At 59.3% G+C, this 25995-nt stretch overlaps 1 protein-coding gene across 3 annotated transcripts in view; it reads left to right on the forward strand.

Annotated features, from left to right (window-relative positions):
- BIN3 (bridging integrator 3) overlaps positions 1–25995 on the forward strand; it is a 41988-nt gene that overhangs the window by 14783 nt on the left and 1210 nt on the right. For 2 of the 3 annotated variants that reach the window (XM_008249867.4, XM_051836749.2), the window contains exons 2-8: positions 9967–10015; positions 14660–14700; positions 15063–15124; positions 19936–20072; positions 20798–20838; positions 24882–25023; positions 25119–25253. In XM_008249867.4, coding sequence (XP_008248089.1) covers positions 9967–10015; positions 14660–14700; positions 15063–15124; positions 19936–20072; positions 20798–20838; positions 24882–25023; positions 25119–25253 — 607 coding nt within the window. Of the gene's footprint in view, positions 1–5549; positions 5692–9966; positions 10016–14659; positions 14701–15062; positions 15125–19935; positions 20073–20797; positions 20839–24881; positions 25024–25118; positions 25254–25995 lie in introns of all 3 variants that reach the window. The other variant, XM_017338320.3, reaches the window with a different exon arrangement.

A 25995-nucleotide genomic window follows, 5' to 3' on the forward strand; every position in this document is an offset into this window, starting at 1 on the left:
GTGGGGTGAAGCTGAGTGCCCAGGTCGCTGCTGGTTGAAAGCTGTTGTGATTGAGCCCCTGCCCGACCCTGGTGCTCCCCCACCCCCAGGGAGCTCTGTCGAGGGGGACACCCAGGTGAGTTGGTCGTGGGAAAGCAATCGGGCTGGGGCTTGAGGGCCCTTAGCCATGTGTTTGCTCAGCCCATGGTTTCATAAACTGGAGACATCCCGTGTTTCACGGCCGTCCATTCAGAGCACCTCTGTCTTGATATTTTTTTTTTCCTACTACTCGTCATGTCAGACAGCTTTGGAACACCCGGGACCTTGCACTCGGGGGCAGGGGTGGGGCGTGGGGTTTGAGTTGGGGGTGTACTGTTTCAACTGCAGTTTGTGGAGATGTTTTGGGGGAATTTTTTTAAAAGATTTATTTATATGAAAGAGTTACATAGAGAAGGAGAGGCAGAGAGAGAGAGAGAGAGGGGTCTTCCATCCACTGGTTCACTCCCCAGTTGACTGCAATGGCCGGAGCTATGCTGATCTGAAGCCAGGAGCCAGGAGCTTCTTCCTGGTCTCCCACACGGGTGCAGGGGCCCAAGGACTTGGGCCATCCTCTGCTGTTCTCCCAGGCCACAGCAGAGAGCTGGATCAGAAGTGGAGCAGCCAAGACTCGAACTGGTGCCCACATGGAATGTAGGCACTGTAGGTGGCGGCTTTACCTGCTACACCACAGCACCAGCCCCTTGGGGAAAATTACAGACCAAAGAGTTGGAAATATTCAGAACATCCCTGTTTTGGTAAGCTTTAAATTTATTTAAAAACTAAAAGAAAAATCGGGTAAAAAATAATAGGGCACGAAAGTGATAAAGGTGAGAATTCAATCAATAGGAACCAAGGCAAGTGCAACCAAGTGTCTTCAGCTTGTACTCAAAACTGGCACAATCCATTAAGAGGAGGGGACCAGCTGTAAATTGGAGTGACAATTGTTTGAGCATCTAGTTAATGACAAAGAGGAGCAAGTCGTAGGACACGTTGATAAAACATTGACATTTCTGGTGGATTTACCGTGAAGGACAACATGAAGATAGAACTCACGACATGCCCTCCCCTAGGCCATCCGTGACGGGCTGGTTACTGTCATTAATTCAGAGAGCACTTAGGGTTAGTCACGGTACAAAAAGTCTTGAAATGTGCCCTGAAACCTTACCATCTATTTGTGAAAGAAACACAGGATCTTTCCTAAACTCTGCAACAGTCTTAAAATTTATGTTGCTCTCTTACCAATAATTTGGGGAGGAAAAAAAATTTTTTTTTGACAGGCAGAGTGGACAGTGAGAGAGAGAGAGACAGAGAGAAAGGTCTTCCTTTTGCCATTGGTTCACCCTCCAATGACCGCTGCAGCCGGTGCACCACACTGATCCGATGGCAGGAGCCAGGTACTTATCCTGGTCTCCCATGGGGTGCAGGGCCCAAGCACCTGGGCCATCCTCCACTGCACTTCCTGGCCACAGCAGAGAGCTGGCCTGAAAGAGGGGCAACTGGGACAGAATCCGGCACCCCAACCGGGACTAGAACCCGGTGTGCCGGCGCCGCTAGGCAGAGGATTAGCCTAGTGAGCCACGGCGCCAGCCAATGGTAGCCACTTTTCAGTCAGCCCTTCTGGCTGAGTGATCTCCACTCCAGCAACATGGTACTACCAGCCTTGTGTCACATGAACAGGCAGGCATTTTAGAAGTTGCCATTTGTTCTTTTTTTTTTTTTTTTTTTTTTTTTTTTAGAATTATTTCTTTATTTGAAAGGCAGAGTTGCAGAGAGGGAGAGAGAGAGGTCTTCCATCCACTGGTTCCCTCCCCAGATGGTCACAACGGCCAGAGCTATGCCGATCCAAAGCCAGGAGCTTCCTCCAGGTCTCCCGTGCAGGTGCAGGGCCCAAGTACCTGGGCCATCTTCTACTGCTTTCCCAGGCCACAGCAGGGAACTGGACTAGAAGAGGAGCAGCCAGGACTTGAACTGGTGCCCATATCGGTTGCTGGGACTGCAGGTGGCAGCTTTACCTGCCATGTCACTGCGCCAACCCTGATCATCTGTTCTTTTTCTAAATATTTTCACTTTGGTTTCAAAGGGCAGGTAAAATTATATCAGCTTGAGGCCTACAAAACCCAGACTCACATCTGGGAGTGCAGTTAGCACGGTGGAGGGCAGGACAGCCATAGTGAAGTCTGGAGGATAAAGCGAACATGAGCACCCCTTCCCCTCCCCAGCACACACACCCCGCCTCTCCTACTCCTGAGACAGGAGACTGTGGAGGAATTTTTCCCAAGGATTTTTATCTGCCCAAGAGAAAAGACCAAAAGTATACTGACATTGAGGATTTGCCCACAAAACTTCAGCCAGGCCACACCGTACACTAGGTCCACGTCCACGTGCTCAGAGCTTCCAACCAGCTTTTTTGGTCCTCCAGTCCTGTATGTGAGTAGGTGGCACCAGAATTGCCACACATCCAGGGAAAGCGTTTAGTATTTAAATAAATAAATAGACTAAACAAGCAGAAACAACTTGGAGGGAAACAGACTATAAAGAGAAGAAATATTTTTAAAGCTGTCATTAAGATCCTCAGATAAGAAGGCATCAATGAAATAAAAACAAGATTTTTTTTTAAAGAAAAGGACATCCTGAAAATTTAGAAAAAGTCTTGGAAATTAAAAATTTGATAGCAGAGATAAAAGACTCTTTAGAAGTGTTATAAAGTTAAGAATAATTGGAAAACAAGGACCACCAAGCCAAGGAGGGGTGACATCAAAGTTATAACAATTTCAGAAGCAGGAAATGGAGGAGAAACCATTGATGACAAAGTTATTTTAATCCCAGAGCCAAAGATTACAAATTATTAAAAATCCAAGGGGTTCTGCAAATATCCAGCAAAGATGGATGCAACTAGACCTGTGAGGTACATCGCTGTAGCACTTCACAGCCCTAGCAGACACAGGGCCCTGTGAGCTTGCCTGAGGAAAAGCAGGTCAGATACAAGGGATGGGAGTCAGATGTCCTGCAGCCTCACCACAGCCCCAGAGCTGGGCAGCCAGAGCCAGGGCACCGTGCCCTGCAAATTTAAATGGTGCCACGTCCAGCCTGGGATTTTATACCCAGCCAGACTAACTAGCCGAGGGAAGGAATAAACAGTCTGGGGGACATGAAAAGTCTCAGAAGTTATCTCCCACACACCCCCCCCCCCCCATAAAATAAGGAGTAGACAGAGGGAAGAGGAGCAGCAGGGGTGGATCGTGGGGAAAAGTCGGGAGTCCCAGTGAGGACAGCGGCTGTGCACCGTGCTGAGGGGCAGCCGGCCCAGCATGGAGGTGGGCACAGGCTCCCGTGGAGGAGGCCTGGTGTGCAGGAGTGAATTCAGAGTGGAAGTAGGTGCGGAGACCACCCAGACCTCACCGTGTACCCTCGTCCTGCGTATAGAAGACCTGGAAAAGCCCAAATGGAGCAGTAAGTATGCCACTTAGTTAGCTTTGGAGTAAATGTGCCATAGAAATAGTAGCAGAATTGAAAGCTCGGGACTTAGTAGACTTGAAGCAAATGAAAGGAAGATAAAAGATGATGTACTGTTACTGTTGGGCACTGCTGCACCAGAAATTATTCCACAACTTGGAGGCTCCAGACAGCAACGGACGGTTCCACATGGTCGAGAATTTGGTAATGACTTGGCTGAGGTTTGGCTTGGGAAGCCTCACGAGGTTGAGTTGAGCACGTTTACCTCGTAAGGTTGGACTGAGGCAGAAGAGCCTGCCGGCTCCCACATGCAGAATGGAGGACACGTCACCATACTCTTGACTTAGTGTAATGGCTAATGCTGCCTAGCCACGCTGCGATACCTGACTGTACTGCAAGTGTGTGTCAGTAGGGACGAGCACCCTAAAGAGTGTTTTATTTGCTCGTGTAGTTAAATCCTATCTTCCAAAGTACAAAAGTCAGTAGCTAGAGCCTGAAGACCTCATCCTCCAGAGGCTGCAGTACAATAAGTGCAAAGAGAATGCTCAAACCTGCTGAGCTGAGAGAGGTCGTCTTGGCCGGGGCAGGCAGGGGGCGCCGGGGCCGGGCATTCTAGGGTGAAGTTTCACTCCACGAGCCTCCTTGCCTCATCAGACCGTGCACACGTGCACACGTATGGCTTTGATAAAAGCAGCGCTTCAGTGACCACAAGGAAGTCGTAGTAATGGTGAAGCAAGCATGGGTGAACACCTGACACGACGTGAGGGTGCAGGAAGCGGGTCTTTCTCAGTCTGAGACCAGAAGTAGGAAGCACAGGAGAGAAGGTAGAATTGATAGACCTGCCTTCACACTAATCAAGAACTCTGTCCAGCCAGGGGGAAATCCTGCTGTTTCAATCTTTTAAAAATGTAAAATGTTTCCATCTGTCTCTAGGGCAGTTTGGCAAAGTATATCAAAGCCTTAAACACAGAATGTAGGTGTACATCCTTGACCCAGCCAGGCCAAGATCTTACCCTCCTTGACTAATCCTTGGAGTACACAAGAAGAATTTGTGTTTATAGAAAAAGAAACATTTGATTCAGTTGAAAAGACCAGCAGTAAGTGATGTGGGTGTTGTGGTACAGCAGGTTAAGCCACCACTTGGGGTGCCTGCATCATATCTGGGAGTGCCGTTTGAATCCCAGTCACTTTTTTTTTTCTTTTTAAGATTGCTTTATTTATTTCAAAGGCAGAGTTAGGGAGAGAGAAGAAGAGAGAGCTCGTTCATCTGCTGGTTCACTCCCCAGATGTCTGCAGTGGCCAGGGCTGGGCCTGACGGAAGCCAGGAGCCTGGAACAGCATCCTGGTCTCTCACGGAGGTGACAGGGACCCAAGCACTTGGGCCATCCTCCATTGCTTTCCCAGGTGCATTAGCAGGGAGTTGGGTTGAAAGCAAAGCAGCCAGGACTTGAACTGGTGCTCATGTGGGATGCCAGTGTCATAGGCAGTGGCCTAACCCAGTGCGCTGCAATGCCGACCCCCAGCTGCTCCACTTCTGTTCCTGCTCCCTGCTGATGCATCCTGGGAGACGGCAGATGGCATCTCCAGTGCTTTAGGTCCCCGCCATCCGCGGTGGCGACCAGGCCGGAGTTCCATCTTCTCAACCTCAGGTTGGCCCCGCCCTGGCTGTGGTGGGCGTTTGGGGAATGAACCAGCAGATGGAAAACTCTCTGTCTCTCACTGATGCTCTGCCTTTCAAATAAAATTTTAAAAAATTTTTAAAAAGATGATTAGAAGTATAGAATGGCAAATAAACATGATATATGGTTACACTTTAAAGTTGTGTAAATTTTCACTATATACGTGTACACATGTGTACACACATAGGCACACTGAGATTTGCGATACTGATTTTCCCCTTGGGTTCTGTGTGTGTGCGTGTACGCATGCCAAGTTTTTAATACGGATCAGGTGCTATTTCTGTAACCATGGGTGGTGGTTTGTTTAGTTGGGGCAAAAGTGGAAGGTACAAAGCAGCAAGCAGAGTTGGCCACCACGAGCAGTCGACATACTTGCCTCAGTTGCTTTTCTTTCTGCAGGTTTTAAAAATCTCCTTACCAACACTGAGCCTTGACCTCAGTCCTCACTAGAGACGGTAGCCAGAGATCGTCTGCTCTCCCTTTCTCCCCACTCCCCCACCGCCTTCCTCTGCTCTTCTCTGTACGTCTCAGGCTTTCTCTGGTGAGCGTGCTTTTTTCTTTGTAAGGGAATTAATTAGATAAAATATTTTTAAATGCCAAATAAGTTTTATTAGGCATTTTAAAAAATTTGTTTGAAAGAATTGGAGAGACTGAGAGAAAGATCTTCCATTGCGAGTTCACTCCCCAAATGGCTGCAGCTGCTGGGGGTGGGCCAGGCTGAAGCCAGGAGCCTGGAGCTCCAGCCAAGTCTCCTATGTGGGGGGCAGGGGCCCAAGTACTTGGGCCATCTTCCACTGCTTTTCTCAGGCACATTAGCAGGGAGCTGGATTGGAAGTGGTACAGCTGGGACTCAAACCTGTGCCCATATGGGATGCAGACATCACAGGTAGAGGCTTAACCTACAATGCCACAGCGCAGAACCCCGTTGCAGACATTTTCAGAGAAGGTAGGCGAGGTTCTGGACTTGAGGACGAGCTTTGGTTAAGCTAGGAAAGAGGGAGGCAGCCCTCTTCAGTGGTGTGGCCGTATGTCCCTGTTGTCCTCATGAGGGTCCAGGTTATCCTGGTGACATGAACTCAGAAATGCCCCCATTTGGGTCAGGAGAGGATAAGGAGTCTGTGTGAGATTAACAAGCAGCCATTGGCGGAGTTGTTGGGTGGGGTGGGGTGGGGTGGGAGAGAAGGCGGAAAGGAAGGTTCACACCGCCTTGCAGAGGCTGAACGGTGGTGTAGACGCCTGCTCCGGCTCGGGGCTGGGCAGGAAGCGCACAAGGTGGCCTCGAGCCTCTTGAAGTACCCGGAAGTACAGAAGTGCCAAATACCCACGCACACACGCACACACGCACACACGTCGATGCGGAAGTGCGGCAGCGGGCCGCGCTGGAACAGTTTGAGCACTGGAGTAAAGCGGTGCTGGGTGAAATCCCGAGGGTTCTGGATGGTGGAGCGGGGCTCAGCACGGTGGGTTCTCCCGCAGAGTACGTGTGGGGAGAAAGCTGGCAAGCACACCTCAGCGTGGTGACCAGGCCCCACCCACAGCTCTGCAGTCGATGGCGTGTGGCTCCATGACATGTGAGCGTGGCTCCTCGGCCTGGTCAGGAGAGAGACAGCAGAGAGCCCAGGTGGGCAGTCCTTACAGCCTGATCAGCACTCCTTAAAAATGATGAGGGTTCTGAGAAATTGCACAGCCAGGAGAAGTCGGAGGAGACGTGGTGACTAAGTGTAATGTGGGGACCCGGAGGGGCTCCTGGGGTTTAAAACGGGCGTCGGGCCGGTGCTGTGGCGTAGCAGGTAAAGCCACCGCCTGCGGTGCCGGCATCCCATACAGGCGCCAGTTCGAGACCCGGCTGCCCCACTTCTGATCCAGCTCTCGGCTGTGGCCTGGGAAAGCAGTGGAAGGTGGCCCAAGTCCTTGCACCAGCATGGGAAACCTGGAAGAGGCTCCTGGCTTCAGATCAGCATAGCTCTAGACGTTGCAGCCAACTGGGGAGTGAGCTAGCGGATAAAGGACCTCCCTCCCTCCCTCCCTCTCTCTGCCTCTCCTTTTCTCTGTGTAACTCTGACTTTCAAGTAAATAAATAAATCTTTAAGAAATAAATAAAATGGGCATCAGAGAAAACTAAGGAAATCCGAATAAGGTCTAGACGTCAGTCTGCCGTGTTGATTGACAAATGTACCACACTAATAGAAGGCATTGGCGAGAGAATGGGGCGGGGGGGAGTTAACGTGTTTTCTTCACAGTGAACTGCAATCTTTTACAAGTTGGGAACATGAACTTTTAAAATGAAAGTACTTGCAAGATGTTCTTCTAGGAGGTGGAGACAGCTTTTGACTCAGCAAGTTGAAAGCCACGGGAAGTAATGGGTGACGGCCACTAGGTGTGGCGGAAACGCAGGGGGACCTCGTGGGGCCTGCGTGGCACACATAAGTGGCGTGCGCCAGTGCACTCCGTTCTGCAGGAACCCTCCTCTCACGTCTGTGTCTTGAGGGACAACGGCCCTTTTTGATGCCATGGGGTGGGAGGGGGGGATTTATTTATTTATTTGAAAGGCAGAGTTACAGAGAAGCAGAGAGAGAGAGAGAGAGAGAAAGGTCTTCCATCTGCTGGTTCACTCCCCAGATGGCCGCAATAGCCAGAGCTGTGCCAACAGGAGCCAGGAGCTTCCTCCAGGTCTCCCACACAGGTGCAGGGGCCCAAGGGCTTGGGCCATCTTCTACTGCTTTCCCAGGCCATAGCAGAGAGCTGGATCAGAAGTGGAACAACCAGTACTCGAACCGGCGCCCATATGGGATGCCGGCACTGCAGGCAGCAGCTTTACCCGCTACACCACAGCGCCAGCTCCCACAGTGTTTTGATCAGATACGGGTAACAAGTTCCTGTGGAAAGAGCATGACCAGTGAGTGGGAGGGAGAAGGCAGGAGCCCAGGCTGTCCTGGTGTTTATGGTGGACGGGCACCGTGGCCCGTCACTGGACCAGTCACTGAACCTCTGCTTGCTTCCTCATCTAAACAATGAGAGGCTGAACTAGGCGGAGAGGACATTTCTGTGGTAACTTCCACCCTGGGAAAAAGCCTGTGATTCCTGAGACAGAGAAGGCGGCTGTACACGGAATAGAGTTGCATTGCTGGTGCTAGCCCCTCGCCTGGCGTGCTCACCCGGAGGCAGAGTCGTTTGGAAGACTTTTCGGACAAGTCTCCACAGTTCTCGCCCTCCTCCCCTCGCCCTTGGCCTGGAGATTCCTAGACCCCGGGGATCTTCCTTTGTTGTACAGTTGAAGATCCTGGGCGCGGGGCAGGCTGTGATTGGTTCAGCCCGGGAGCTGGGCACAGGCAGCACCCGCGGGACCCTGCTCGGCTGCCCCTGGGTGCCCAGCAGCTCCAGGCCCTGTTTGGGGAAAGGTGCCTGAGGCCCAGGCCAGGAAGGGCTTCTCTCCCCTGGAGCCTTTCCCCTTCGGGTCTGAGAAAGGGGACAGCAATTTCATTTTTTTCTTTTCGGCTCTGTGCCCCCCTCTCCTCACCTCCCCCCAGTAATTACATAGCCAGAGATGATTTGTTTACAGAAGCCACGTGAATCAGCTAGCCCTGAAAGGGTTAACGCGCCTAAATTACGGGGCTGGGTGAACAATAAACAGGATGTCCTCCAGAAATTAAATTTAAACCACTGTGACTCAGGCGGGGCCAACCCCTCAACGGATCGTTGTCTGGGGTTATTATCGGTGGTTAATTATACCGTTGGGTTTAGCAACAGAGCTGGTCAGTTTGGGCCAAATGGAAGCAGAGAAGCGGTGTGGAGGTGGGGTGGCCGGCGAGCGGGAGCTTTGAATGGCAGCGCTTCTGCCAGGGCCTGGGAGCCCAAAGGAGGGTAGTGAGTGGGGCTGGGCGCAGCCTGTGCCTGGGCTGACCCCAGGGGCTCCTGACGTGCCTGCGGGGAGTGCGCACCTGCAGTCCCTATAGCTGCTGAGAGACACTGTTTGCTTCCTGGCCTGGCCACTGTTTGTTGCCTGTTTGAATCCTAGGCGTTTCTGTGCCTTGAGGAAGCTTCTACGTTATCTAGTTTAATTCCCTCCTGATCTTACAAAGTAGGAAATGAAGCCCCAGGGCGGCCTGCTTCTCAGAGCTGCTGAGCTAGCCCTTGACCTCAGACCCCCTCCCGGACTGGGACCCTGCTGCTGTTGGGCCAGGCCGCCCTCCGTCCAAGTGGGCAGTCTGCTCGCAGAGCACCGTGGCAGGTCCAAGGCCAGCCACAGCTGGGCTCCATAGCCTTCTCGTTAGCCACCTTCAGACTCAGTGCATTTCCCGGGGACGTACCCCGGCCTGGCGGGCGTCGATGGCCCTGTGATCGGTCATCTCTCCCGAGCAGCCCTGCATACCCACAGTCGCTGCGCTGTGGAGCAGCAGAGGAGCGCCAGCACAGCCGACGGGTGGTGTGGTGGTGGCTTTAAAGGCGTGTTTTCCAGGGTGATAGCTAGTACAGCAAGCCTGTAATTTCCCACGTTGCAGCTCCTCCAGACACAAGGTGCGCGGTGCGGCTGTTTGTGGGGTGTCTGCCCTTTGCTGGCCTCTCCTTTTCAAGGCATATAAACTTCAGACTGTTAGCACGGAAGGTCCTCGGGGCAGGAGCTGGTGCCTGATCCTGCATCTGTCAGAGGCCCTGGGAAGATGGCTGTCCTAGAACTCAGCTCCGCCCGTGCCCATGGCCCTCACCCTCAGGGCATGGCATGCGGGCACCTCGTCCACACCCTCCTGGGGAGAGTGTCAGTCCCCCCCTCACCCCACCCGCATCTCACGGTATCCCTCTTTGTCTCTTTCTCTTGTAGGATTCCTTTTAAGATTGGACAGCCCAAGAAGCAGATCGTTCCCAAAACAGTGAGTAACCCAGTCTTGCACTCTTGAAAGTCAGTGCCGTCTCACGCGGCCTTTGCGTAGAACCAGAGATTTAACAACACCAGGGCAACCCGGACCTCGTTCCCCATCGTGTAGGTCTGACTGTGTTTGCAGGGGCCTCCCGTCTAGGGGCCAGGAAGAAGTGGATAGCGAAGGTGTGGAGGACGGCTCTGCTCCTGAACCGGCCACTAGCACTTGTCCCAGCAGAGTTCCCGAAGCACAGAGTGCGCCGGACACGCCCAGGCCTTTCCTTTGAGCCCCTCTGCTGCACGGCAGCCCAGGCAGCTTCCGGGGCAGCCCGGGTCCCTTGCCCCACTGCCCGCTGTGTTCCTGGCTGTGCTGCAGTCGCTCGGCAGGAAGGCGTGGCTGACTCCTACCCCCGGAAGGCCCACAGTCCTTAGCCTTATTTGACCCGGACGATGGGAGAGGAGAAGAATCGCAGATCCTTGGAAAGTGAGAGCTGGACTTGCATACAACTGCCTGAGTTTTCCTCCTGGTGCTGCAGGAGCGTCTAGGGCTGTCACAGCCCCACCCTGGCGTGGCTGGAATCAGAGCCCAGGTTTGGGCTGCAGATCCGCACTCCTCCCCTCGTTTTACGCTGCCCCGGGCAGTGCCCTGTCTCCCAGGGTTGGGCATTGGAGCACAGTGCAGCCTCTTCAGCACCCTTGCCCACCAATCTGAGCCACGAGTCTTGCTCTGACATGGAAGACCATCGCGTAGGACCTGTCTCGCATGGCAGCTCAGAGAACCCAGCGCTGCAGGGGTGCAGGCCCTCGTCTCTGTCATCCCAGCCCCCGGCTGTCCTCCCTGCCTTACTGACTTCTCCCCTCCTTGGCTCAGCTCTCAGAACTACGGGGAAGATGCTGCTTCCGCTTGGCGGGGAGTTGGGCACACATCTGACCAGGGCCTGCATCTTTGGGAAATCCAAAGTTAGATCCCCCGAAAGGAAGTGGGCCCGAGTTAAAAGAGCTCTCCCTGCTTCGAGCGGGGCAGGTGGTCAGCAGAGCCAGCGCTCCCCCCCATGCAGAGGCTGACCATCTGCAGAGGCGCTCAGCAGAAGCCCAGAGGATCTGGGTGTGCGAACGCTGGGCTCTGGCGGTTACAGGAAGTGGGAAGGTGTGGCTTGGAGTCTCCAGAGTTTAATCCATGGCAGATCTGAAAGCGAAGTGGTTTTGAGAAGGGTCTTTTATTCCTTCACTCACTGCGAACACTCGGCCCTCCCACACCCCAGCCTTTGTTGAAATGGACTTTGTTCTCCACTGAGCAGCAGAGGCTAGGATGCAGCCTCCAGCCCCTTTGCCAGATTGGCTCACGGAGAGACCTCCAGGCCCTTTCATCTGAGGCTGGGGCGGCAGGTGCACCCGCGCCTTCCCTCCACTGGCTCACTTGACACGGAACTGTAGTCCCCTGACAGACTGGGTGGCAGGGAGGCACCTGTGACCCTGGGTGAGGTCCTCAGCCTCTGAGCCGTGGTCTCTCAATTGTGAGATGAGATGACAGTAGTAACTGTGTCACGCACACACCAAGTTACACACCAGGGGGATACCGACTGCCGTCCAGGGAGCTCGTGGGTCTGGCTGTTTGTAAGCCATCAAGGACCAGCCTGTCCCGGGCAGCTCACTCCTCACTGCAGTGAAGTTGGAGGCCAGGCCAAGGTACAGCTTGGGATAGAGTGACACACTTCCTTGGCTTGCTCTCCTCACCTTCCCAGAGGTGCTGAAGTGTATGCAGCAAGACCCTGCCTCCTTGGGCCTCGGGCCCCACCCCGGCACCCCCTCCTGGTCCCCAGGACAGGCCTGGGCCGCGTGGTTGTCTCGGCATCTCTGGCAGCTGCCCCCGAACAGCGGTGACGCGCTCTGTTGTTCTTGCCCAGGCACTTCCAGGGAGGGGGCAGATGTGGCCGCCTGGGTTACTGGGAGTCACAGCGCCCCTGTCATGGGAAGAAATGTTCCTGTTATCTGCAGGGAGTTTCAGGAAGGTTTTGGCCCGAGGCACCCGACTGTCAGACACAAAGGGAGCATTGTGTCTGTGCTCTGCTGCTCTCCCGTGCCCAGGTTCTTCATGCACACGCCAGTATTGCCAAGGCTCCGGCTGCTCCGGCTGCTCCGGCGTGCGCTGTGCGCAGGCTGACCGTTAGCACACAGCCGCAAGAGCAAAGGCGCCCCCACCTCCGCTCCGGCCCCTCCCACTCCCCCAGGTCCCATAAAAGTGGCGGCAGTGTCTTGGTGTGGAGAAAGGAGCCGCGCCTGCCCGCATAACTGGGGAGGGTGGAGGAGCTCTTTCCGGCTTTTGCCCGCCATGGGCCTCCGAAGCCAGGGCTAGCCTGGGTCTTGTGCCCCAGGATTCCTAGCGAGGCAGGTGCCCTGCGACATCACAGGAAAAGGATCCACTGAACCTTCCCACTCGAAAAGGGGTTCACGTCCCCCGTGGAGGGTCTTTCAGCCTTGTGAGCCCACCTTAATTCTGTAGGGACGTCCCGAGGGGGAGGCAGCGTCTGCCAGGGGTTCTCCAGATGGCCCCTCCACCCTAGCTCTGCTCCCGTTCACCTGAACCCTAGCCCCGCCCACGTGTCTCCTTTCTCGCCTCACCGTGAGTGGAAGTCAGGGTGGGAAGTCAGCCTGTTCATTCATTCAACACATACTGAGTTCCTGCTGTGTGCCAGGGCCTGACCTAGGCACTGTGGATGGAGCAGTGGCCAGCACAGCCCTCCCTCCCACCCGAGCCTTGGGGAATGCAGGGGCCAGCCGAGGTAGCCTCCAGGTGCCCGAGTCTCCACGCGCTGAGCTCGCCAGCCTGGCCTGGCCGGCCCAAGCCCCTGGCCGGCCGTGCACATGTGTTTGCACTTGCGTTGTTGACTGGGCTCCAGCTGCCTTTTGGCAGCGGCATCAAGCGAAGATGTTCAGATCTTTTCTCCTTGGCTCTTTCCCTGAGAGTCCATATACCTCGGAATGTGCTCCAGTGTGTCCCTTTGTTCCCGTAGCCTTATGTGAGGGGCTGGAATTCTGCCGTTGCCCCTCCTCGCTCTTTCCCAGCGGCAGAGACAGACTGGGGGCAGCGAGCTGTAGCGCGAGCTGCCCCTGGCTCCTGGGAGCAGGGCAGGCGAAAGGTCCCGAACTTGCCTGGGGCTGTCAGGTGGCTTTGAGTGGCCCTGGCACGCTGCTCAGCGGCCAGCGTGAGACCTCGATCGAGCTTGTCGTCAGCCAGAACGAGCCAGCCTTGTCGGAAACCTGTGCAAGTCCGAGCAGTCCCCAGCCGCGGAGCCAGGTGTTCGTGGCCATCCCACACATTGCAGCACACTTGGGGGATTGCAAAAGCGAGGCTGCCTCTGGGGTTGGGCACACCAAGACAGCACCTCCACTGGGTCCTGGCTCTCCACGGGAGTTTGGCCAAGGAATGCTTAGCGTCAGTTTCACCTTCGTGGCAATAAGTGCTTATAATGTGTGGAGACGCTGGTCACACTCACACTCGCCCATGTAAGAAAGGAGCTGTGTCCAGCGACAGGAGCGGTGACCATGTGATGGCACGGGGCGCCAAGCTTGGCCTGGCCAGTGTTTGCTGGGCTTCTCTCTGCCCTGGGGTTGTCAGCCCCGCCGGTGCCTCTGGACGGCCCTGGCCTCCCCCACTGCAGTGAGCAGGAGAGGATCCCCCACCCCCACACACGGGGAGGGCTGACACCTCCCCTGGGAAGCCGCCTGACTATGTGAAGGCCCCCCACTGGACAGCCAGGGAGCTGATGCCCACACCCCACCTTGGAATGCCTGGGTTCCACCGCTGGGTCCTGCTTCCTGATACAGACGCTGGGGGGCAGCACTGGTGACTAGTGAGGAGCCTCCTGCCACCGCATGGGAGACCTGGATTGAATTCCCAGCCTCGGCCCTGGCCTAGCCCCGGCCCTGGCCCAGCCCCAGCCATTGTAGGCACTTGGGGACTGAATGAACCAGTGCGTGGGGCAGAGGTAAGGGGGAACTTGCTCTCTCCTTTTCTAATTACAAAAAAAAAAAAAAAAAAAAAAAAAAATTCCATGTGTGATCTGCATCTGCACGTTCCGCCACGGAGAAGGGACTGGAGTGACAGCCAGGTGCAGCCCGGGAAGGCCCAGGCAGAGCCCCCTCTCCCACCTGCAGGCGTGGGCGTGGTCTTTGTCGGCCCACCCTGAGCCGGGCAGCAGGCTGAGCCGAGGAGACTGAGAGCTGCTTGGGTCTGCCGGCTAGAGCCGCCCTACACCCAGACCCACCTCTGCCTCTGCCTCCTCCCACCTCCCTGGGTGAATCTCAGCCGCGTTCACAGCCCCGTGGCTGCCTACGCCCCCCCCGGGGGGGGGGGACTGTTGAGAAGCGGCACCCAGCTTGGCTCCCTGCTCCCCACGGTGGAGGAGCAGAGCCACAATGCGCCGCTACTTGTCTGGCCGGCCCGGCTGGGAGGGAGTCTCGCTTCCTCAATCACACACTTAATTAATTTGGGAACACAGGGGTGCTGTGTCGTTAGCGATCTGCTGGTGCTTGTAGGAACTGGGTGGTGGTGTTTGCTGCAGACCGGGGCAGGGTGTGGAGGGAGTTTCAGGAGGCTGGGAGATTTTTTCCGACGTGCTGTCATTTCTCGATGATTGAGCTCGCTCTTTTGTTACAGGTGGAGAGAGACTTTGAAAGGGAGTATGGAAAACTGCAACAGTGAGTGTCAGACCCCACAAGGGTGAGGCGGGAGCTTGGGACCCCGCCAGGCCTCACTCGGCACCCTGCCTTGTCTCCTCATAGCGCGCCAGTGGCTCTCTGTGGCCTCAGCACCCTGGGAGCTGAGGGCAGCCTAGGCCACCCCCACTGCCACCAATCCGCCCCCAGCGCGTGGCCCTGCGGGACGTGCAGCACTTGGGGGCTGGCCTCATGCAGAGTTGGCCGTGGCACTGCAGACAGCGGGAAGGGTCCCCGGGTGAAAGGGCCCCTCTCCTCCCTGGTGGGCGTTCCGGAGTATCTGCGTAACCCGGGAGAGGTGACGAAAGGAGGCCCGGCGCCCAGGCTTGTGCCCTGCCTTGCAGGCTGGAAGAGCAGACCAGGAAGCTGCAGAAGGACATGAAGAAGAGTGCCGACGCCGACCTGGGTAGGTGCCGCCCGCTGTGCCCTGGCAGGGAGGCCGGGTGCGGGGCGCTTCCTCCCGCGGCCCCTAGAGGGCTCACTCGGGAGTCTCTGCGTGGGGGGCGGAGACTAGGCAGCCTGAGCAAAGTGCCCGGAGGCCGGTCCCCGGCAGGTGGTCGCCAGTCCCCACAGAGTTCTGTGGGCGGGTGCTGGCTGCCAGGCCCGCCTAGGGCCCAGTTAGGGTAGGTAGACATCTCCCTGCCAGCTCAGGCTGCCCGGAGGGAAGAGGCGGCACGTTCTGTCCTGGCGCAGACAGCAGTCCCTGGGCTGGGCGAGTGGCCCAGGGGTCACGATGCTGCTTGATTTGCCTGCGTCCCATGTCCCAGCGCCTGGGTTCAGGGCTCTGCTCTGCTTCCAGTTCCAGCTTCCTGCTGATGCGTCCCCTGGGAGGCAGTCATGATGGCTCCCGTGCTGGGGGCCCTGCCACCCCTGTGGGAGACAGATGGAGTTCCCATTCCTGGCTTCTGCCTGGCCCAGCCCCAAAGGAACCAGTAAAGGGGAAATGTGTCTCTGTCCCCCTCTCCTTCTGCCTCTCCGATTTAGAAGCTGAGCAATGACCGTCCTTGGCCCGGGGGGGCTGGCTGCCATGGTGTTTGAGAGCCGAGTTGCAGTGTAGAGCCAGCGCTGCCTCAGGATAACTCCGCCATCCCAGAGGGCTCTGAGGGGCTGTGCGTGGGAGCGTGTGGTGCCAGGAAGCAGCCAGTGGCCTGGGAAGGCTCAGTTGGCCGAAATGAGGAGGAGCTGGGCCCAGCAGCCCAGAGACACAGGCAGCCCTGGCGTCAGGAGCACTGGGTGCCTTATCCCCAGGCTGTGCGCTCGCAAGAGGCCGTGAGCAACCGGGAGAAACGCAGGGCTGCGGGGCGCTGGGTGGAGGCGAGAGGGGGCCCTCGAGGCCCTTGCTCCCCCAGCCCAGAATGCCAGGCCTTTGGCCAGAGGTCGGCCGCTGCTGTGTCCACGCGGGCACTGCGCTGGGCTCTCGGCGCCCTCACCTGCTCCCCACCCTGCCGGCGGGCTAGGACAACGCGGGTTGGTTAACGCAGTGCGCTGGAACCATGTCTAGCCACGGCCTGCTCTCCGTGAGGGTTAGCTCTTCCTCCCATCTCAGTGTTGGCACGGCTGGCTCAGCAGCAAGTCCAAGTGGTGGGCGGTGTCACTGCCCCCGGTGGGTGTTGAAGACCACCCTGGGCCGCCTCGGTACCAGGATGAAGGAACCCCGCGCTAGGTGCTGCCATAGCAGAGGTTCGGCTCACCCCCGGGTGCTGAGACGGCGCCTTCAGAGCTGCTGACGAAGGGACGGTTCCTGCCCTGTGCCCCTGTGCCAGTTTCTGTCGGTGCCACAGGTCTGGGGACGGCTCACCCCCAGGACCCGGGCTCGTCTGAATGGGACCTGCCCCTCACAGCCGGCCCCTAGCGTCTCCAAACACGGTGTGTCCCAGGCTCGGGTGGGTTTGGGAGTTTGTCACCGTGGCGATGGCAGATGCGAGGGGCCTGGACTGCTCGTCCCCTTGCGTTCCAGTCAGGCTGTGGCAGCACTCGCACTGCAGGGCAGTGAAGAGGGGCATGTGGTGGGGGACACCTTAGTCTGCCACCAAAGAAACCAAGACAGCAGGTGGTTCCTGGAACCCAGGAGTGTGGATGGAGAAGGCACCTCTGGGCCAGTGGCTCCCGAGACGGGGGAGGGGGTGGGGCTGGCCCTGCCAGGCTGTCCGATGTGGGCGAGGCCCGAAAAGGTTGCTACTGAGCCGCCCGGTGGTGCGGTGGTGCGGCCCGGAGGTGCCGGGATGGCCTCCCTGAGCTCCACACACAGGGCGGGGAAGCCCCAGCTGTCGTGCCAAAAAAGATCTTTCAGAGAATTTTTTAAAATTTTTTTTAATTTGACAGATAGTGTTATAGACAGAAAGACAGAGAGACAGAGAGAAAGGTCCTCCTTCTGTTGGTTCACCCCCCAAATGGCTGCCACGGCCGTCGCTGTGCCGATCCGAAGCCAGGAGCCAGGTGCTTCCTCCTGGTCTCCCATGCGGGTGCGGGAGCACCTGGGCCATCCTCCACTGCCCTCCCGGGCCACAGCAGAGAGCTCTTTCAGAGAATTTTATCACTTGGCTTGGTCGGTCCCCGTTGGGCCTTTGACCCCGGCATGCTGGCGGCAGCGTAAGGACTCCAGGGACCCGAGTGGGGCCAAGACCCCACTCTGGGCTTGTGCCGGGGGCTGTGAGCTGGGCCGCCGTGATCTCCATGTTGGGGCGCTGCTCTGCTCCCCTGCCTTGTGGCGGAGTCAGGCCACAGTTCTCACTCCACCGCAGCAAACGCCGGCGTGGGGGAGGGGCACTGGGAAACACGGGAGGAGTCTCCCCCAGCCTCTGACTTCCTAGATTTTGTGCAGAAACACTTGCGGCTTCATCCAGGTTTTTGTTTTCCTTGTGTTGCACAGGGTCGCTTCACAGCCACATCGAGTCACACATGCCGGGGGCAGGGGTGCACACTGCAGTGTCCAGGTGCTGCCCGGGACACCCCGTCCCCTGCCCAGGTGCCTGAGCAAGTCCCAGCTTCCTGCACGTGCACACCCTGGGGGGCAGTGGTGATAGCTTTAGTGGTTGGGTCCCTGCCACCCACGTGGGCGACCGGGCTTGTGTTCCCACCTCCCAGCTGCAGCTGAGCCCAGCCCTGTCTGCCGTAGGTGCTGGGGAGTGAACCAGCAGGTGGGCGCTCACTCTCTTGCTCTCTCTCACTCTCTCTCCACCTTTCAAATTAAAAAAAAATTTTTTTAAATACATATAAAATTTGTTCCTAAACCCGCAAAATTACTTCACAGACTTTTTTTTTTTGTGTTTTTTTTTTTCTTCCAGTGCTTCAGCGTTTTTGGAAAGTTCTCTCATCTCTAGGCTTCGCACACATTTTGCCCTTTTGCTGGGTGACCAGCCTCTCCCAGGGTGACGCCGTGCACAGGCCGTGTGTCCGCGCGGGCCTGCTCTGCTGGCTCATGCAGGGACCCTCAGGGGTCGGCCCTGGGGGCACGGCGGGCGTTGATTGGGAGGCACTGTCCACACAGAGCGTCTCTGAGTTCTGTGCGCTGAGTTCCTGACGGCGTGCCGCCATCTGATGGAGAGCACTGTTTTTCTTGGTGCCACACATGTAAGCAACAGGCCGGAAGCACTCGGCGCAGTAAACTCGGTGACGTGTACCCAGCACCTGGACGCACTCGGGGCGGGCGGTGTGTAGCCTCGCTCCCTGCCCTGCTAGAATTTTGTTTGCACGTTGTGGAGACCTGAACGCTCGCGCAGGGCCAGACTCCAAAGCTCCCAGCAGTCTCCATCCTGCCTCTGAGCTGCCGCGTGAGCTCCAGGCTGCCCTGCTGGCTGACAGGGCCGCTGGGGGCCGCTGGTGCCACCCAGGGGACCTCCCAGGGGCTGGTCCCATGGCCCAGCAGGTTAAGCCACTGCTTACAATGCCGGCGTCCCGTATCCGAGTGCTGCTCCAAGTTGCGGCTGCTCCATGCTTCCAGGCCAGCTTCCTGATAATGTGCCTAGGGAGGCAGAGGGTGGCCCAAGTGTTTGGGCCCCTGCTACCCACGGGAGAGACCTGGATGGGGCTCCTGGCTCCTGGCTTCAGCTCTTGGCTGTTACTGCCTTGTGGGGAGTAACCCAGCAGAGGGAAGATTCTCTTTCTCTCTCTCTCTCTGTCACCCTACCTTTCAAGTAAATAAATATTTTGTTTTAAAGTGGACCTCTCAGTTGAGCCTCGTGGGATCTGTCCACTTGCTTCCTTTAGGCCAGATCCCACGGGGAGCAGGGAGCAGGGATCAAGGCACCCGCAGTCAGGTCCCAGCTCAGCCCTTGCGGCTCCTTGACCTTGGCCACGTCACAGACCATAGAAATGGAACCAGAATTCATCGTGGCTGTGTGAACCCTCACTGAAATAATGGGTGCAGGCAAGTTGGGGCATGAGGCCCACTGGAGCCTGCCGGCAGCTCCCGAGTCCTCGGGCCACACCAGTGTCCAGGTCTGCATTGTTTGCAGATGGACTTCTAGGGCAGAGATAGGCGGGCTCACGCCGGCTCAGCACTGGCTGTCCATCTTCAGGGTGTCCAGGTGAGCCTCAGGAGAACACGGTTTCCCGTGGGCTTCTTACTACCGTGTGTCATTGAACCGGTGGGGAAGCCACGCTGCGGGCCCGGACTGCCCGGGTTTTGTCAATGAAGTTTTATGGAAACGCAGCCACCCGCCTTCTTTCTGCTGGCTCTGGCTGTTCCATGGAGCTGCAGCGGAAGGGCTCACAAAGGCGGCGGCAGTTCCCTCAGGCCCGTCCCAGCCCCACGGGGCGCTCTGCAGAGCCGGGCCTCTGCCAGCAGACTCCCTGCCTGTCGACCCCGGTTCCCTGAGAGCTCTTTGGAAAGGCACAGTCTTGGAGTGTTTCACTGGCTCCGGTTGGTGAGGTCAAACCCTCTGGAGCCAGAAATAACGTGTCTCCCAGCTGCCCACCCAGATGATCCCGTGAGAGGCCAGAGTTTGGGAAATCAAGTCAGCACGGCCCGGGAAGCGGCTCTGAAGGGTTCCCTGAGCAGCGTGGCGGCCAGGAGGGAGGAGCACACGCCGAGCGTGCCGTCGTGTGGCTGCGGCGCTCCGTGGTTCCGCCAAGCGTGCCGTCATGTGGCTGTGGCACTCTGTGGTTCCGCCGAGCGTGCCGTCGTGTGGCTGCGGCGCTCCGTGGTCCCGCTGGCCACGGGCCTAGAGAGCAGGACGCCTGCCCCTCCCAGACTCACTGAGCTCTGACTTCTTGCAGCCATGTCCAAGTCGGCCGTGAAGATATCCCTGGACCTGCTCTCCAACCCCCTCTGCGAGCAGGACCAGGACTTCCTGAACATGGCGACAGCCCTGGACACGGCCATGAAGCGGATGGACGCCTTCAACCAGGAGAAGGTGACTGCTGCCACCTCCCGTCCCTGACCGCGGAGAGCCCTCGCGGGGCCACCCCTGCCCTCTGGGACCCTGTGTCACAAGCCCATGCCTGCTTGCCCCAGTCTCCTCCGCTTTGGCACTGGTGGCTCCCCCAAGGCTCCCATGAGGAACACTCGTGGTGGCTCGGCACACCCAGAGCCCCCCCAGTTCTCTCAGCCACCAGGCCACCACCCCCGCTGCTCAGCAAGGCCCTGACAAGCCTTGGTGCACAGCAGGCAGCAGAACGGGCAGCACCCTGGGACGGGACAGTGCAGCGCCCTGTGCCCTCACCGCTTCCTGGCCGCCATCTCTGCCTCACTCGGGCACTCCAGGGACCCCTCCCAGGTCTCCCTCTTCCGAGGGGATGCAGCCTCATCCTCTCAGGAGGAATCTGCCTGCCCCTGTTGTGGTGTTTGGGAAGGCGGAGGGACAGAGATCTGCCGTCCCCTGCTTCGTTCCCCCAAATGCCCACAACGCCCAGGGCTGGGCCAGGCCAGAACCAGGAGTTCGCGACTCCATCCAGGTTTCCCCTGTGGGTGTCAGGGCCCAAGCGCTTGAGCCATCTGCTGCCTCCCAGGATGCACTGGCCAGAAACTGGATCGGTGTTGGGGCAACCAGGCCTCGAACCAGCGCCTCAACAGGGGACGCAGCCACCGCACCTGCTCCTTGCCCCAGGTTTGATGTCGTCTGTTCTTGGCTTTTGACAGGTGAACCAGATCCAAAAGACTGTGATTGAACCCTTAAAAAAGTGAGTAAGCCGCGGGACCACACACTGCCAGCACCCCAGATTCCCTGGGAAACCTGACCGGGAGGCCCGGGGGGGGGGGGTGGTCCTGGCAGCCCCAGGGCAGCCCCGGGGCACGGCCGAGCCCTGCACAGCGGCCCCGGTGCTGGTCCGAGGGCCATCTGGCCGTGTGCCCCGTGGCTTCTGGCTGGATTGAGCTAGCAGAGATCTTGGCCAGCCCTCAGCGGACATGAGCAAGGCCTTTCATCTCGGCCGGATCGGGAGCGCAGCTGCCTGCAGCTCTCGGCTTGGGACGTGTGGGGGCGGCCGCACATGGAGAAGGGAGCGGCCGCCAGGGCCCTGCCGGGGAAGGTCCCCTAACTGGTGACCTGAGGGGTCAGGAATTCTTGTGTGAGACTCACCTTGTGTCAGGGCAGGCCCTGGTTGTGATCAGTCAGGCTACTCCCTGGGCCCCCCAGGGGTGAGGGGCGCAGGCCGGGGGCCGGCCTTGAAGCTCCCGCGACCGCGTCTCCTCGCCTGGCCTCTCCCCAGCGCTCTGACCTAGAAAGGCGCCTGCCCAGCCCAGCAGCTGCGCGCTATTACCTCTCCTGCGGTGGTCCCTGGCAGCTCCTTGCCGGCCGGGGACTGAGGCTCCGCTTAATTAGCGCTAGGCCTGGCCCGGGGCCCGGAGGGGAATGAGGAGAGCGGTTTTTGATCCTCCGGTCCCTGGTGTCTGGGGTGGTTGAGAGCCGTGCATTCGCATGCAGGCTCCAGGCGCGGGGTTAGGAGAGGGCCCTGCCGGCCTCCGTGAGCGCCTCACCACAGGCCGACAGCACAGCCTTGGCCCGGGCCCACCTGCCGCGGGGAAGGGGCTGCTCCTGCCCGTCCTGCCCCGGGCCCGCACCACTGCCGCCCGGCACCCTGGGCACCCGAGTGCTCGCAGTTGTCTGTCCTGGACTGAGCCAGGCCGAGCAGAGCCTGCCCCCAGGAACTCTGCTGTGCCAGGACCGTGGGGGCCCCACCATCAGTCACAGACGGCGCCCCCGGCACCCACGGTTGGCAGAGTGAGGCGGGGGACACCAGCCCAGAACCGGGGAGCTGACTTGCTGTCTTGATTTCACAACCAGCGAGGCGGCCTTGAAATCCATCCCTGGTTTCTAGAGCCAAATGGAGAGACACCTCGGGGGCAGCCCACCACCTGCCAGGAAGGTGTGGGCGGGGCTGAGGGGGTGGCCCCGTCTCCGCAGCAGATCCGCTGACCTTCTGCCCGGTGCCCCGCCAGCCTGTGCAGTGCCCCCGACCACATGAAACCCCACTGCCTGTCGCCTCCTCCCCATTTGCTCCCTCGTGCCAAGAGCACAGCTCCCAGGGACCCCGGCACCGGAAACAGGAAACTGCAGCTTTCCTGTCCTCTGATGAAGATCACGGCCACATGGCCGCGCCGCCCCCAGCCTCCCCAGGGCTCGGCCCCTAATCCCCAGCCCCGGGCCCTTCCACGTGTTGTGTCGGACGGACGGACGGGGATGCTTTCAATTTCCCTTTCCTGGTGGGTGGCAGATCCCGGCTGCGGGGGCGCAGGGCGAGGAATGGCAGGCATCCCCGCCGGCCGGCTGCCCCAGCCCCTGCCCTCCTCCCTCCTCCCTCCTCCCTCCTCCCTCCTCCCTCCTCCCTCTCCCGCTCCAGCCCCTCGCTTCCCAGGGCAGCCAGCTTGGTATTGAACCTGAGGTTGAGCCTTGAGGAGGGCCTTGTGGGCCAGCGCCCCCCCCCCCCCCCCCAGATAAGTGTGAGACAGACCTTAGGGGCTCACAGCCCGGCTCCGAGAAACCCAGCCTGCTCTGCCCGGCCCCACCTCATCTATGGAGGGAGCCGTGCCAAACGCTCTCAGCACGAGGGCTGCGGTGGGCAGGGGGAGGTGGGGGCTGCGCAGGGCAGAGAGCAGGGTGCCCCCGGGCCCTGGTGCTCCCCTGAGGCAGGCAGACCAGTGGGAGCACAGGCTGGGTGCCTTGGGGGCACCAGCGGGGACTGGTGTAGGGTCCCCAGGGCAGAGAAGTCCCTGCTGCTCCCCGGGCCCCTCCTGGGGCTGCAGAGTGGAGAAGCGGGCCCCATGCTTAGGGGGGCAGTGGGGAGAGCCAGGGCTGCCCTCTCCCCCTCTGTCAGGAGCTCTGCCCTACCTGAGGGTGGTGCCCCCTGGCTGTAGCAGGATGTGCTACCTGTCCCGAGCTTCCGGGTGCTGTCGTGGGAGATGCCTCTGTGGCACCCTTTCCACTGCAGCCACCCCCCCCACCCCACCCCAGGACAGGTGCTCCCGGCTCCAGGAGGCTGACAAGGAGGAAGGAGCTCTGGTTAGGTGTCCTGCAAACACGGCCTGCCGGAAGTCCCCAGCCGGCTCTGTCTGTGCCTGTGCCCGTGCCCGTGCCTGCACTGTGGTTTCCTTTGTAGGCCGACAGGCCCCTCCGTGTGGTCAGCGCTCCTGGCGGGTCCAGCCCTGGCCCTGGAAACCTGGCTGCCCAGCGCCCGTCCTGTGCTGCCCCCGCCGTACACACCTCGCGCACGCATCAACCCTATGAGGGGAGGGTCCCTCTCCTGAGGGTGTGAGCTCAGCGTGACGGGCGTGGCCGTGGCCAGGGCACAAACTGCGCCGCCACTGCCCCGCCTCCCGTTCCCGTCCCTGCTCCTGCACCCCCCCGCGTCTCCCAGGCACTGGCCACTGATGAGGGGACTGAGGGTCACGGTGGCCGCTGCTGCCCCTTAGCCGTTTGGGGTGGGGGAACGGTCACGGAGTAGCTTCTCAGGCCCAGATGCACCTGCTGCCTCGACCCCCGGGCGTCTCAGCTGCCCAGGAAGGGGTAGGGGCTCCCAGCAGCTGCGGCTCCAACAGCGCAGCTGCCTCAGGCAAGGCCGTGGGACCAGCCCCTCCCAGGGCTTTCCTCCCTCAGACCCGCCCTGCGGGCGGCCACGTGTCCTCGTGGCGTCCGCTCCCACCTTCAGTTTGCCATGGACCATCTCCATGGCACCCTGTGGGCCCACGTCTGTGTGCCGAGTCGGTTGTGTGCGTGTTGGTTTGATCCCTGTTAGGAGCGGGCATGGCTGGGGGGTCGCTGCCTGGTCTGGCGTTTCCACCAGGTCCTGAGCCCGGAACAGCCGCCTGTTAACTTAGGGGAGCTCATGTGAACAGCTTTCCTGTGGACGAGCCCTCTGCTCTGTGGCCACCTGCCCTCTGGCTCTAAAGCCTAATCTGGGGTATTTAACCTTGGTCAAGTTCGTATTCTTTATTCTGGGGCCAAAACATTCATTACCCTCATCTCACATGGGCTCTTGCCTTGCTGAGGCCGTAAACAGCAGATTGGCAGTCAAGCTCCTTGGAGAGGCCAGTGTGGGAGACCGTGCCTGCTGGGCCAGGCCAGGAGCACCTCTGAGAGGCTGCGGTGGGCCCCCGGCCCTGTTCCTCAGACATTCTAGGAGGAACCAGCTCCCCCTGGTCCCGAGCCACCGGCCCTGCCCCTCGGCCTTGAGTGGCACGTGGGCAGCCCTCAGCCTGCTGGCAGCTTCGCCTGGTCCTCCCCAGCCCTCGCGTCAGCCAAAGGCCCTTCCGAGTCCGAGGTGACGACACCTGTCGTGGTGATGCCCACGGGGACCAGAAAGCCAAGCCTCCCTGTGGCTGGCTCTGGATGGCCTGTCGTGGAGAGGGAGGAGGAGGGCCTTGAGCTGTGTCCCTGAGGCATCAGTTTGAGGCACCATCTCCACGGCGGGACCTCAGGGTGGCCCCTCTCCTGTGTGGCGAAGGAGCCCTGGGAAGAAGAGGAGGAGGAGGGAGAGGAGAGGCCATTGGCCAGAATTAGGTTCAGAGTTCGGTTCTGTCGCCTGCCGGAGAACTTGGCCTAACCGTGACCTTGGGCAGCCATAGGTCATGACCTCTCTGGCTTCCAGCTCTGCACGCCTGTGCTCCAGGTGTGTGAGCAGGGCAGGGGCTGGCTAAGTGCATGCTGCACCGTAGTGGGGGTCCAGCAGCCCTGGCCTCGCCCGCGGGAAGCGAAGCCCCCGACACGGAGGCTGTCCCTGTCACGCAGGTTCGGCAGCGTCTTCCCGAGCCTCAACATGGCCGTGAAGCGGCGGGAGCAGGCCTTGCAGGACTACCGCAGGCTGCAGGCCAAGGTGGAGAAGTACGAGGAGAAGGAGAAGACGGGGCCTGTGCTGGCCAAGCTCCACCAGGTGCTGAGCGGGGCGGGACGGGGGCGGCGGGGCGGCAGGCGCCTCCCTGCGCCGGGGACCAGGAAGCCAGAGCTCTGACCCGGGTCCCGCTCCAGGCGCGGGAGGAGCTCCGGCCCGTGCGGGAAGACTTCGAAGCCAAGAACAAGCAGCTGCTGGACGAGATGCCGCGGTTCCACAGCAGCCGCCTCAGCTACTTCCAGCCCAGCTTCGAGTCCCTGATCCGGGCCCAGGTGAGGCCCAGCCCCACGGGGAGGGACACCGCCACTCCCCTGCCTCGGGCTCCTCCCCCCACGCCAGTGGCTTCGCGCGGTGGCAGGGCCAAGCGAAGCTGAGGGCCCTCTCTACCTTCCAGCTCTAGCCACAGTCCTCTGCTCCCGCGTCTGATCCTAAGTAGCACTTTGGTCTTTGTCCAGTGTGGGTGGGCCAGAGCAGAGGTGGGCTCCAGAGGTCCCAGCACCCCTCCCAGACCCCCAGGAGGCTGGCCTTGAACTCCCAGACAGGTCCCTAAGCCCCAGGGGCTGCAGCACACACACCTCCCAAGCCAGACTAGGACTTGGGGCCAGCAGTCGGGGAGGGGCAGGCTCTGGCCCTGTATCTCCTGGCAGAGCGGAACTGGGCGGCTCCCACCTCCACGCCACCCATCTCCAGTCCTTTGGCAAATGGGAGCAGTTGGGGTCCATAGCCAGATCTCAGAACCCCCACTGTTCTCCCCACTCCGTGGCACCAAGTCACCAAGCTGAAGGATCCCATTTCAGCCACTGCCTGCCTGGTGGTTCTCAGCTGGGCATCTGGCGCCCTCCAGTGGTCACCATCCATCCTTGACAGAGCCCTGGAAAAGCCCACTGCCCACCCCCACCCTGCTGGCCTTGGAGGTCAGCAGAGCCTAGGGGCGGGGCACTGCGTGTCAGGACTGACGCTGGAGCTGGCACCTGTTTGGGACTTGTTTTCTTGGCGCTGTGCCGTGCCATGTGT

The sequence above is a fragment of the Oryctolagus cuniculus genome, chromosome 8 (genome assembly GCF_964237555.1).
Source record: "Oryctolagus cuniculus chromosome 8, mOryCun1.1, whole genome shotgun sequence".
NCBI lineage: Eukaryota > Metazoa > Chordata > Mammalia > Lagomorpha > Leporidae > Oryctolagus > Oryctolagus cuniculus.